This window comes from Manis pentadactyla, chromosome 6 (genome assembly GCF_030020395.1).
Source record: "Manis pentadactyla isolate mManPen7 chromosome 6, mManPen7.hap1, whole genome shotgun sequence".
NCBI lineage: Eukaryota > Metazoa > Chordata > Mammalia > Pholidota > Manidae > Manis > Manis pentadactyla.
This window is the reverse complement of record NC_080024.1, coordinates 29,977,392-29,989,648: the sequence shown is the minus strand read 5'-3', so window position 1 is coordinate 29,989,648 and position 12,257 is coordinate 29,977,392. Positions and strand designations below refer to the sequence as shown.

At 38.7% G+C, this 12,257-nt stretch overlaps 1 protein-coding gene across 7 annotated transcripts in view; it reads left to right on the top strand.

Moving 5' to 3' along the window:
- The window catches only part of ADAM23 (ADAM metallopeptidase domain 23), a 174,538-nt gene extending 163,265 nt beyond the window's left edge, over positions 1–11,273 (top strand). For 2 of the 7 annotated variants that reach the window (XM_036928003.2, XM_036928009.2), the window contains one exon: positions 7,794–11,272. In XM_036928003.2, coding sequence (XP_036783898.2) covers positions 7,794–7,954 — 161 coding nt within the window. In that variant the 3' untranslated portion in view covers positions 7,955–11,272. Of the gene's footprint in view, positions 1–1,121; positions 1,213–5,287; positions 5,597–7,793 lie in introns of all 7 variants that reach the window. The other 5 variants (XR_005033158.2, XM_036928004.2, XM_036928008.2 and 2 more) reach the window with 5 other exon arrangements.
- The last annotated feature ends 984 nt before the right edge of the window (positions 11,274–12,257 follow it).

Genomic DNA, 12,257 nt, shown 5'->3' with positions numbered 1-12,257 from the left:
TAGTGTTGCTAACAGTGGAATCCATTTATTTACACAGTTGAGGGCACTGATGTGAGCAGAAAAGAGAATTTTTTACACAGAAATGAATGTATACACTAACTTGAGGATTTTAGGGGAACTACCCACATTGGCCTGTGATCTCTGGAACAGGGATATATAGTTAGCACTGAAAGGATTTTGCTGTTAGGGTCACTTTACCTGCATATTTAAAGTAATTGTTGTACTAAAGTTAATGCTGCTTATGTTTAAAAATAGTGAGCTAAAGTGTATTTCCACGTGAGTGGAGAGGATGTTCTGTAATATGTATCAACTCTACTCAAACCATTATTAGAAACTCCACTTTGTATTTTCTTTCTTGCTGTTCTTCATGCTCCCTTCTTTTTTATATCTCCAAGCCTCAAATTTCAAATGGAAACTTGAAATATAGTTTCAGTCAAACCTAAGGAATCTCTTTTTCCATTTCCCCAAAATTACCCAAATTAGTTGGATTCTTCCTTTATATTTTGGCCTCTGGAACCCCATGTTGCTGTTTAAACCCTGGATAGTGAAGAAACGTATCTTTGCGACTAGGGCTTCAAAGTCAGATCTTTATTAGTAACCGCCTTCTGACTTCTAAGTTTTTTTTACTGTCTGTAAGTGCAGGGATAAAAAGTCAAGCATTCAGACAACTTCAGGTACTGTTGACAGAGCCCTGGAATAGACTCTTTTTCCTTCTTTCCATGCCTCCTTTGCCAGTCGCATTGAGCTAATTCTAATGCAGTCATGTTCTTAATGTGCTCGTGTACCTGTTTGATTCATGATACTGGGAAAGAGGAGGAGAAGAAAGGCAGGCAATGACAGCAATTGGGGCATATTTGCTTCAGATTCTGCAAAAGGTGCATTTAGTGGAACCTACTTGTCAGTGATGCAGAAGCTTTAGGTTTAAAGGCATTCAAATCCAAGCAGTAGCTATCCATAGCATTGAAAGGGCAATTAAGCTAAATAAATAAAGGCAACTTAAGTGTTTCACAATTTTTTATGCAGGGTATTTACTTCCTGGAATCACTTAACTGCCTTTCCCTCCTTGTGATCACAACAGTGGTTGGCTCATACGACTTTCTTCCCATGATCCTTTGTCACAGGTCCTAGTGCCACCAATCTCATAATAGGTTCCATCGCTGGTGCCATCCTGGTAGCGGCTATTGTCCTTGGGGGCACAGGATGGGGATTTAAGTAAGCAACGCCGCATGTCTTCTTCTCAGTGGCTCTGGCTTTTCTCTTTTCTGCTTACATAAACAAGTTCTGAGTTCCTGCTACAAGGTTTCACCTTTTAAGGGTAAAAATACTAAAAATAAATATTTTTATTCAGAAAATGGGTCAGAAAAGAAGAAACACGTAACCTCAAATGCCATCTTCAGGCAAGTGGAAAACATGAGATGTAGAAGGAATTCATGTGCACTAGTCTAAGGAGAATAGAGTTGAAGTTCTTTAACAGAAGACATGGCAGCTCTTAGCAAGCATTCTGAGATACATTTACTTGCATACAATAATCGAGGGAATTATGTAGTTGGAAATATGTAGCTAGAAATTCCCTGTATCTGTTTCAAACTGGTTTATATTCCTTTAACGTTTTGAAATTTTAACAACCTAAGTAACCATGTGTTCATTATTTTTCACATATATAGCTTTGTGATTTGAAAAGCTTCATCATATGTAAAAAATATTTTGTTAATATTTTCTAATTAAGTGCTAATATCAACCTGGTGTGTTTTCCTAGTGACTTTTTAGTTCGGATTATACATTGATCACTGAATTTGTTTAAGTGGACACACCAGATAATCACAAATAAACGTTAATTAAATAAAAAAATTTTTAAACTATTTGTCCAGTTTAGATGCATCTGTATCTTGGATCCATTGGATAACTGCTTTCTACATCTTCATGCTGTAGTGACTGGATTATAATTATAATTTGTTGATAAGACTTCCTGTGCTAAATATTCCCTGTGATAAATTAAGTTTCAACCAGACCTATAGAAAATGTTAAGTGGGAAATAAGACCATTACCTAAATTCAAAACCCACTTTGCCTCTATCTAGTTACTCAACAGAGGAGGTTTTTAACCTGAAGTACCTGAATAATTGCCTCAATTATGAACTTTATTCAATTTTATATTTTGAATCCTGAATTCAATATATTTAAATCAGCTAAAATGTTATTAGAAACTGATTTGAAAGAAAAACAATCCAAAAGATGATTTAAATAAATATGACATTTTCTGCTAATTTTGTTATGTTGATTTAATGAGAAAGCCTCCAAGTTTTTTGAGTGGCTTCAACTTGGAAAGTTGTTATCAGATGGTAACAGATGTTCTTTTCTACAGAGATATTTGTAAACTTGACCTTGTTTGCTGAAACAGTAGTTTTGGTATCAGTGTGTTTTCAAAAATATACACGCAAAATAGGCATTCACATCTGAATTTCTCACCATGGTATTAACAAGACATTGTCCAGATAAAGAGTCACTTGTGTGGCACCTAACAAAAGAATGTATTTCTGTTTGGGCTGGCTTAATTCAAGCAAAAACTTTTCTTAGTGCCTCATTACTGTGAAAAAGTCACTGTACATTGTAGTAGTTCCATGATCTGTTATTACAGTGCTCCCTTGAACTGTTTCATAAATATGCATCAAGAAAAATAAATTTTACTCATGCCCAGGCTTATGCCTCCTTGGCATTAGGAATCCTGTTTCAAAGGCCTAGAAAAAAGTCTACTGTACTTCGTTGCCATCCAGCCCCATGAAATGCTGAATTGACCATTTCAACATTTGGAGATAAAAGCACTGTTGTAGCAGGACCTCAAAACAGTGGCCTGGCCTGGCTCACAGCTTGAATTGCATGTTTCTTTGGGGAAAAATGGAAAAGCCTTTTTCACTGTGTATATAAGTGGATTAGGCCTTGTACAGATTATTTATATCTGAGAGATGTCTCGGCATCAGAAGAACAGAAAAAAGGGGGTGGGGTGGGCAGTGGGTACTAGGTAAAGAGAAACAGCCTCTACTGACCAGCAAGGGGGGACTGCTCTGTGTGCATTTGTACTGCTGCACTAGGTCACCCCCACACACACGCCTTATGACTGGAATGATTACTTTAAAGAAAAAATTGTAGAAAGGTGCACAGTAGTGTGAAATAAATATTTTTATGCCCTGAAACAAAAAAGTGAAGACAGAATTATTTTTGAATTTTAGAAGTTTAAATTTAGAAAAGCTGCTGTTCTTTGTGCTGACTCTTGGTTACTACAGGAGGACTGAATTTGCTCTAGATCTTAATAGTGGTTATGTGGTTTATATTAAACATTAAATAACCACGTCTACTTTGCAAACAAGGGCTTTGGGTGCTCAATGATAAAGTTTAGGCGATTTTGGAGATGATTAGTCTAGAAATGATTTGGAAGTATAATTATTTGCTAGTTGAACTGAAAGGCTTTGAATTTTTCATTGAGTTCAATGTAAATATAAAAGAGGTTCCTTTAGAATCAAAAGTTGAAAAGAGTTTTTTAAAAAATTGCTCTAAATACCTTTATTGGAAATCCCTCCTGAAATCACATTTTTATTACTAAAAAAGAAATTAGCAAAGTAGCCTGAAGAATTTGAGGGTACATAAACTTCTAGATTAAAAGGAACTTAACTGCTCAGGGGAAGTATTGCTTTTTCCTAATGTCACGTTTCTTTAGGTGTAACACCGAGTAATTTAGATGTGGAAGCAGTGTCGTACCATACGCGACCTGTTTAAGTATGAATGAGAAGTACAGCTATGTTCTGACTCCTGACATTATCTACCATTCTTTAAAGTTTTTTTAAGCCATATGCTTCTCCTACATGAGTATCTGTGAGTGTGTGTGTATTGTGAATATGTGCATCTTTGTGTGTATAAAGTGATAATGAAAATTTATTGAGATTATTGTGATTAAAAAATAATATAAATTGAGATTACTTCTTTTTAACAGAACAGTAGAGTCTAAAAGGTTGCTTAATGCAAACAAGACTTCCATAAACAAGACTATAGAATTCCTTAGAAGAAAAAATGCTTTATTTGGTAGGTTATTTTATTCAACATATTCTGATAGATTGGGTAATGTGGTAGGTATAATTTAGTAACTCAGTTAATCCACTCGTCCAAAAGTATGTGGAAACTAAGGGATGATTTAGTCTATGGATTCCCAGTCTTTATGTCCTAGGATTCTTCTATGAGAAATCCTGTGAAAAATAAACATAGGCTCTTGGCACACCAGTTTGTCCAACTTTTCTCTGTATCTGCATTGATTTACACTCACTCCGTGCTCCTTTTCCTCTCAATCACCTACACACACAGAATAAAGCTATGAACTGTGGTAGAGAGGATTGCAAACCTCTGTCCTAGTTGACTTTTCAAGACTCCTAGACTATCCAATGATGAATAATAGTGATACTTGATAAGCTCATTAAAGCTGTTGCTTTTATTGGACATTGGGAAAAATCAAGTAGATGAAGGATCATTTCAGTAGCAACTTCCCTAAAGTTTAGGAAAGGTGACAAATATATGAAACGAGAATTTTGTATTTCCATTTAAAGATGAATAGAATTGCTGTTATTATCTTGGACATGAGTTTTATCTGACATTCCCTAAATTTGAATACAGGAATTTAGATGTGAGCAATACAGTCATTTACATGCACACAAATTATAATGAGGACCATAGATGATGGTAGGAGGAAAGAGAAATTCTAGGTGATGGTAGGAAAAGAATTTGAAGGTTACAATGTCATAGTGTATTGACGATTCAGATCACACGATTTCAGGATGAACATTGAGCTCTTCCAGTCATATTATGTCTCAGTCTGTGGAACTCCATCACCATGTCCCACTACTTGCTCTTTCCATGGGATTCTGTGGCAGTAGTGGCCATACTCGTCTGGCAGGGTTACTCTTGATATTAAAGGTGTTAATTTAAGGTCTGTATAATTACCATATGCCATTTCCTGTCTCTGAGAAGTCACTTGGTTTCAAGTCTTTACTGAGCCTGACTTTGACCGTAAGCAGTTCTGTTTGGCCTGTGTTCCATTTCACTGGACATGCTAAAGAAAAGACTGGTTAGGTACTGAAATGAAACTGAAAGGACCATATCTGGGTTATCATAAGGAAAGGCAATTGAACTGTTTGAATGTCAAGTTGGATGAAATTGGAAAGGAACTTATTATTGCTAATTGCATGTCCTCAAAAGCATAAATGTCTTTCTCTTTTTCATTCTTTTGCTTTCGACTTTTCCAAAATTAGGCAATGGAATCAATTTTAATTCGCTAGTCTTCCCAGGAAGATAACCAGACTGCTGCTTCTCTGAATTCTATGACCATGTCCCCGTGCAAAACAAGGAACCTGATTCCCCTAGTGCCTGTAGCTCCTGGGTTGGGCACTTTCTCACTCAGACCTAGCAGATGGTGCTGCCAGGCTGGCCAGGAAGACCGAGTTCTGCTCCCTGACTCAGCTCCCCGGGGAAGCGAGCTCAGACAGAGGTGCTGGGAGGAGTTGGCCCAGGAATTGCTGGTTGGCAGGTGATGGCTCATGTGGAAAGACAAGGTGATGGGGGTAAATATATATCTTTGAAGGACCTATCAGCTTTATAAATCTGAGATGGCGATTGTTTCCTGAAGAGCTTTGTTTTAATATTGCGTAGGTGTATGTGTATGTCATGTATATTGTAGACAAGTACTGGGTTTTCAGATGTAGTAAAAATTGATGAAGACTGGGTCAATGGTAGGTTTATGGGTTATATTAATACTTTATGAAGACACAGAATTACCTTCCAGGTTATGATGAGAAAGTTAATTGCCTTCACAGTCCTAGTGAGCATAGGATATTTAGATGAAACAGAAGTGGAAGGAAGACAGCAGGCCTGCCCATGACAATTGGGCTCTCACAATAAAATTGAACAGAAAGGCTTTTTTCCTATAGAAAATTCTCCATAGGCAGTTCTCAATATAATGGCTCGTAGTGGTTTTACAGTTTATACATGAAGAGCCCTCACAGTCAGCTCGCCACAGAACTGTCCCTGTCTGTCATTGTGGGGCTCCACCTTCCCCTGTGGGGGATGTGAGCAGACGAAATATAGTCCTGGAATCCCCCATTGGAATCCACAGTCCGTTTTCCCATAGAAGTGCATGGCTCTACTGGGTGGCTTGACCTCCTGCTCTGACCTGGGGACCCAGGCACCCTATAGAACATTATTTCTATTAAGAAAAAAAAATGCAATCTAAGCTCCAAAAACTGACTTTTAAAAGGAGTACAAGCTTTTGGACACTGGAGGTTACCTATCTGCCAGGCTGAATGGAATTTCATATCACCATTAAAAATGAACCAGATTGTAATTATGACTTTGGACATGGCTCTTTATCTGACACTCCCTACATTTGAATAAAGGACTTTAGATGTGGACAGTATAGTCATTTACATGCACAGTGCTAGCTGGCTTGCTCTTTCCTCCACGTTTGTTTTCTCCACATTCTATGGAGGGTTGAGGCTGGGACTAGGATTGTACAGAGGTAGCACTGTTGCTAATAGTGTTTTCTGCAATGGAGTACCTGCTAGGCCAGTGAGCCACGTGCTTAGGTCATTAAGGAAGATGTTTTAAGGAAAACTTTAAAAAAGAGAGGGGAGCTTTTCTTTCAAGATTTTTGTATTTGCTATTTCAAAAGAGAAACATTAAAGTGGTCATCTTGGGAGAAATAAGAACTTTGCAAGATGCCTCTTCATGTATTTTGAGCTTTGGTACTGATTTTATTTTGAATTATCTGTGGGGGAGGAGGAATATACTTTTGGTGCTCAGGCCTGTGAGGGTCTCCAGTTGGCCCTGCGCAGGCCGGGAGTGAGGGACCCTGGGGACTCCTTGGTCCAGTTTTGCATGGTGCCCCGGTGGCGACAGCACTGCACCCGCCCAGCGTGCAGACTAAATGCATGAGCCCCCTTGCTTGATGCCCCACATGAAGCCAGACCATGGGGAGGTTGCGACCAACTTTTGTTGTTGCCTTGCAGTGTCTTGCTAGTTCTTGCTTTTCTCTTTTGAAACATAGGAGCCACTTTTTAGGAGACTGGACACTGTGAGCAAGGCATTTTTAACTTGCTTATTTCATCTAAGCTAAACTGCTGTGTTTGCTTAACTAACCCCATGACTGTGTCCACTCTCCTTGGAGTGTCCTGTCCTACTGTGCACTCTGGTTTCCAGCTTCATGGTTCTGCAGAAGTGCTTGTTCTGCAGCAGGGTAAGAGCTCACACACCCAAGGCAGGAAGGCAGTGGAGTGGAATGAGGCTTTTGCCATCTTGGCAAAGGCCAGTCCACTGATAAGAGAACTCTCAAGTCCTGGAAGGAAGCAGCTCTAAGACCTTCAGGGTTTTTCTTCATTCTCCTGATAGGCGCCTAAGTGCAGGAGTGCTCCCTGTAATAATTTTCCTCTAGTCAAAATGAGTCCTATCATTTACTTCTGAAATAAGAGACAAATTGAGCGGCTGAGGCGTCTTTCCAATGACTTAAAATGAATAAACTTGAAGCTTCTTTTGGGTCCTTACAAACAGATATACCTAGTAGAGAGGTACAGCCATTCAGAAGTATGAACTGTGCTGTGTTTCAGTTTCAAGTTATGTTGGAAAAACCTGCCTCCGTGTGAGTTGATTACTTTGCTCTGGAACTTGTGTTGTTGTCATTATCATCACCCTTCTCTCATCATGACCTGATTAATATTGTGGATTTTTCCCCCTCTGCTTGCATCTTCTTTTGATGCGCTCTGGAAGAAATGTCAAGAAGAGGAGGTTCGATCCTACTCAGCAAGGACCCATCTGAGTCAGCAGCACTGGGTGAACGGGGCCTTGCACTGTTGGATTCTGGGTATGACAGGCTTTGCAGCAACGTTGCCGGAACTGTTCTGTCTGTAAACAAGACCGCTGGGTGGTAATGATACAGAACTAGAGTTGGGGTGGCAGGGATGGGGTAAAAGAAAACCTTCCTTTTTGGAAATAATTTTTCAAAAAGCCCCTCCCACCACTTGTCAATAAAAAGGGGCAAACGACGATGTCCTATGAAGAACTATTTCAAAAAAATTTTTTTCTAACTGAAAGAAGGAACAAGAAGAATTAAGTGCAATAAAAGAACCATTAAAAAATAGCAAATTATTTTTTTCTTTCCTGAGCCTGCTGGCACTTACTGTCTTCTAAATGATTTGGCATGATTTTTTTTTTCTTTTCCTACCACTGACACACCCCAAGTGGCATGAAGATCTAATTTTTGAAAGGGTAAAATCTGCATGGCATATATACAACAAGCAGCTAGCAAGCGAATCCGCAGCAAACCTGCAGCTGGCTTCCCGAGGTGAAGACGGCAGATGGGCAGGGCATCTGCCTGGCCCCCACGCCCTAGTCTGCACCAGGCCACGAGCACTCTGCGGACCCCTGCTCTTGTTGACTCACTTTCCCATTGTCTTTTCTCCTAGACTGAGCATCCTTTGGAAATGGGAGCTGGAATTTGAACAATGATGCTATTGTATAGTTCTTTTATAAATGTAAATATGGAAATAAGAGATTTTGACACCTCATTTTCGCTTGTCTGTATTGAAATATTTTTCTTGTAAAGGTTCTCTGTAAATCTGAGTTTATCATTTGCTCCCCATCATTTTGGTTTCTTTCCTCTATTTCTTTCTCTGTCTTTGTCCTTCTCTTGTGTAACATGTTGTACAATGATTGTTGGGCTTCCTTAAAACAGACAGATGTAGCTGCAGATGCAGGGAGTGTGGGCACAAGCCAGATGCGATTTAAAAATGAGATGCTTGAATGAAATGAAATGCTTGAAACCAAAAATAAACAAAGGGGAGGGGGACACAAACGACAAAATAACCCATGTGAAAAACTAAAATTATGTAAATGCACATATATGTACCGACATGTCTCTAAAATTTTTTGATGTCGTTACAAACCTGTGTATATAATGTAAGAAAGTAGACACCCTCTCAGATTAATCACAGAAGTGCCAAGCTCATGATTTTTCATTTTTGGCTTTGACAATTTTCTCTCCCTGTCTTTCATGTGAAAGGAGGATGAACTTAAAGCCTTAAATTAAAAAAATAATTTTTAAATGTTGACAGCTTGGGGGAAAACTTCAGCTTTCCATTCATATCTATCGTTAATATTTCATCTGTGCTCCATCTTCCAGCCTTGAAATACACATGGCAGAACCCCACTGTAAAGCGGGTAGTGGGGATAGAAACAGCAGTTGCCGTCTCCTGAGCATTGTGACAGGCTTCCTTGTTCGGCCCACGCGTGTTGCTGGTCTGTGGAATGTTGTGCTGGGTGAGGATGGGATTCTGACACACCCAGACTCTCTTTCTCCCTCCAGGCAGGTTTGTGGACGTGGTCTGGGTTTCCAAGTCCCCTTCACTTATTGCTTTTCCACTGATGGTCAAGGTAGTTTCCATTCAAGTGTGGAGCATAGACATTAGTAAAGAATTTGGTCCTGGCTTTGTTTTGAATGCAAGAACTTGCGTATGATCCCTTCAGGTGGCATTCTTCCAGAGTAAGCTTTACTGAAGGCCCCAAAGAGCAGAAGAGGACATGCGACTGTGCAGTTCACTTCACGACAACAAAATCAGTTGCTAGATTTAGCATTAAGTCCCTTTTCAGCAACATTCATGACGCTAACCTCACAATTTTAGGGTTGACTTTGGAAAGGGTTATGTCCTTAAAATGTATGGCTTAAAACAGTGGGTTTTTTCCAGATGTCTTTAATTGTGGAAGTATCACCGTCACAGAGCAGAAACCTTAATTTCCATAGGCTGCCATAGGCCACACCCTAATATCTTCATCCTGTTACTGCTTTCTGAGAACTAGGTGCTACACGAGTATGCAGTCTTTCTCTAGAACTAGCTGTGTGTTTATATTGCAATAACAGGGCTATCTACAAGGTTTATCAGCCTCACTCTTGGTTTCATAAGACACAGGTTGTATCTCCACCTAGTGGAAATAGCTCTTTCAGCTTGGAGGAAACTCAGATGACTTGGCATCTCTTCCTGTCCCTGCACTGTTTATGTCTCTCTTGCTGGATCCTACTCCCTAGTTGATTCTAAGCTGTCGCTTAGTACACCACACACATTTCACTGCTCTTTGAGAGGCACCACGGTGACTTAATAGAAACAAAACCATGGTGGTTACAAAACAAGTTAAATCTCTATTATTAACTTCTGAGCATTTCACGAACAACATTGTAAATGTGCGATGTTATGTTTTAAATCAGACCACAGTGGTCCCCAAATACTATGTACATATGGCAAATGTTAGTGTAACTTTTTGTTACACTGGCAGTTTCATAGGTAACCAAACCTATGCTCCAATGTTAAATTATTTGTGTGTATATGTAAAATACACAAGCTTTAAGCTATGTGTGTATGAATATGAAAGATATTGCAACCATACCAATCGTCAACAATGGATTATAATTATTTTTGGTGGTATTAGGTTACGTAGTTTCAAACTCTGCTCTATTTTCTCTTGCACATGCCATTCTTTTTTGTGGTGTGAATACTTTGTTATTCATTTGAGCTCAAACCACAAGCATATCACTGTTTAATGTTACCCAACAAGAGTGTTAAGTGATGACAAGTTCCTATTTCATGTGCTCTACTTTTGCTGCATTAATTAACAACACCTGGATGAGGAGATGTGCACTAACTTCATTGCTCATCTGGGATACTGCATGAGCCCACTGAATTAGAGCTACTCCTATTAGATAAATGAGCAGTACACATAGGTGCATGTCATGAAACATGAATCATGTAGAGCTGTGCAGTTTAACAAGTGATATGTGTGGTTTTTTGTTTTTGATTTTGTTTTTACTATGCAAAGATGGGAAATGCACAAACCTCAAAGACAGTATCTGAAGAACTTTACAAACAATACTTGAATCCTTTTGTTAACATCACCCCATCATATTTTATAGTCATTTTTGCTTCCATTGTTAATTTTCATTTTAAAATGGTTTGTAAGTTTTGTTTCAAGTTAATAAATTCATTCATAACCTGTTGGCTGCCTATGAATGGAGATTCAGTAGTCATTGTATGCAACTTTTAGTAAGGTGTGTATTAAAACTTTTGGTCACATAGAATGTTGTAGCTTTATACTTTGGTGATCTTTCTTAAGCCCTTTTACTGTGTTCTCTTACATTGTTGATTAAATGGCCATGTGTCTGATATCATCAAGAGCTTTAGCACATGTCTCTCAATCAAAGGCTCACTGATGATTTAAGCAGTCAGTGGAGCAAAACAAAATCTCTGATTAATGATGAGCATATTCCTGATTAGGACTCAGACTCATTGGATTTGTTGGAAATGCTTTGCTTCTTGTAAATCAGAAGGAAAAAACCCCACCTTGGGATCCTGCCATTATCAGTTTCTTTTGTTTAGTATCTCTTCTGAGTTAAAAGGGGATGGCTAGTAATAACATCCACACTTCTGACCTGGTACCAAATTTAAAATAAAGCTATAAAGAAAGTAGATGTATTTGGTTACACAGAAGTTGTGTTATCAAAAACATTCAAAGGAAGGCATTTCCTCACACTTCACGTGGAATTGATCATCAAATGATACTCCTTCTTCATACATGCCTTTCAGTATTTCTCCTTTCTATCCCCACTGCCATGCCTCGGTTTGACCTCAACAGCACAGATAACTCATATATCTACTGCACGACACAGAGAGGTCAATCTGACCATATCATTTCTCTGATGAAAAGTTTGCAGGGCTCTTCATTTCCCTATAGAATAAAGTCTGAACTTAAAAATGTGCCTTAAACTTTGACCTGCCTTTCTTGACCTCAGTTGTGCTTATTTTTCTAGCCTTCATTGGCTTTTAGTCTCTCATTATCACACGACTGAAGGTTCCCCTCAAAGAGCCTCCTTTACCTGGGCCTGAATAATCTTATGTAAATTCTACGTTCATTCACCATAACTCATTTATTTCTGTCATTTCATGTAAGAAGAGAAACGTAGAAATACTTAAAAATAACCTGAATGTTATACTGTATGCATTTAAATTGAAGTATAGTTGATATATAATATAGTATTGGTTTCAAGCCTACAAAATAGTGGGGACTATTACAGCTAAATAAGAAAGCATATTAGAGTATCATTTATGCTTGCCTTTAAAAGGACTGTCTGCTTTTTTTATAGGTTTTCCTGTAAGTCTCTGTTTTTGAGGTTGCTTCCTTGGTAACTGA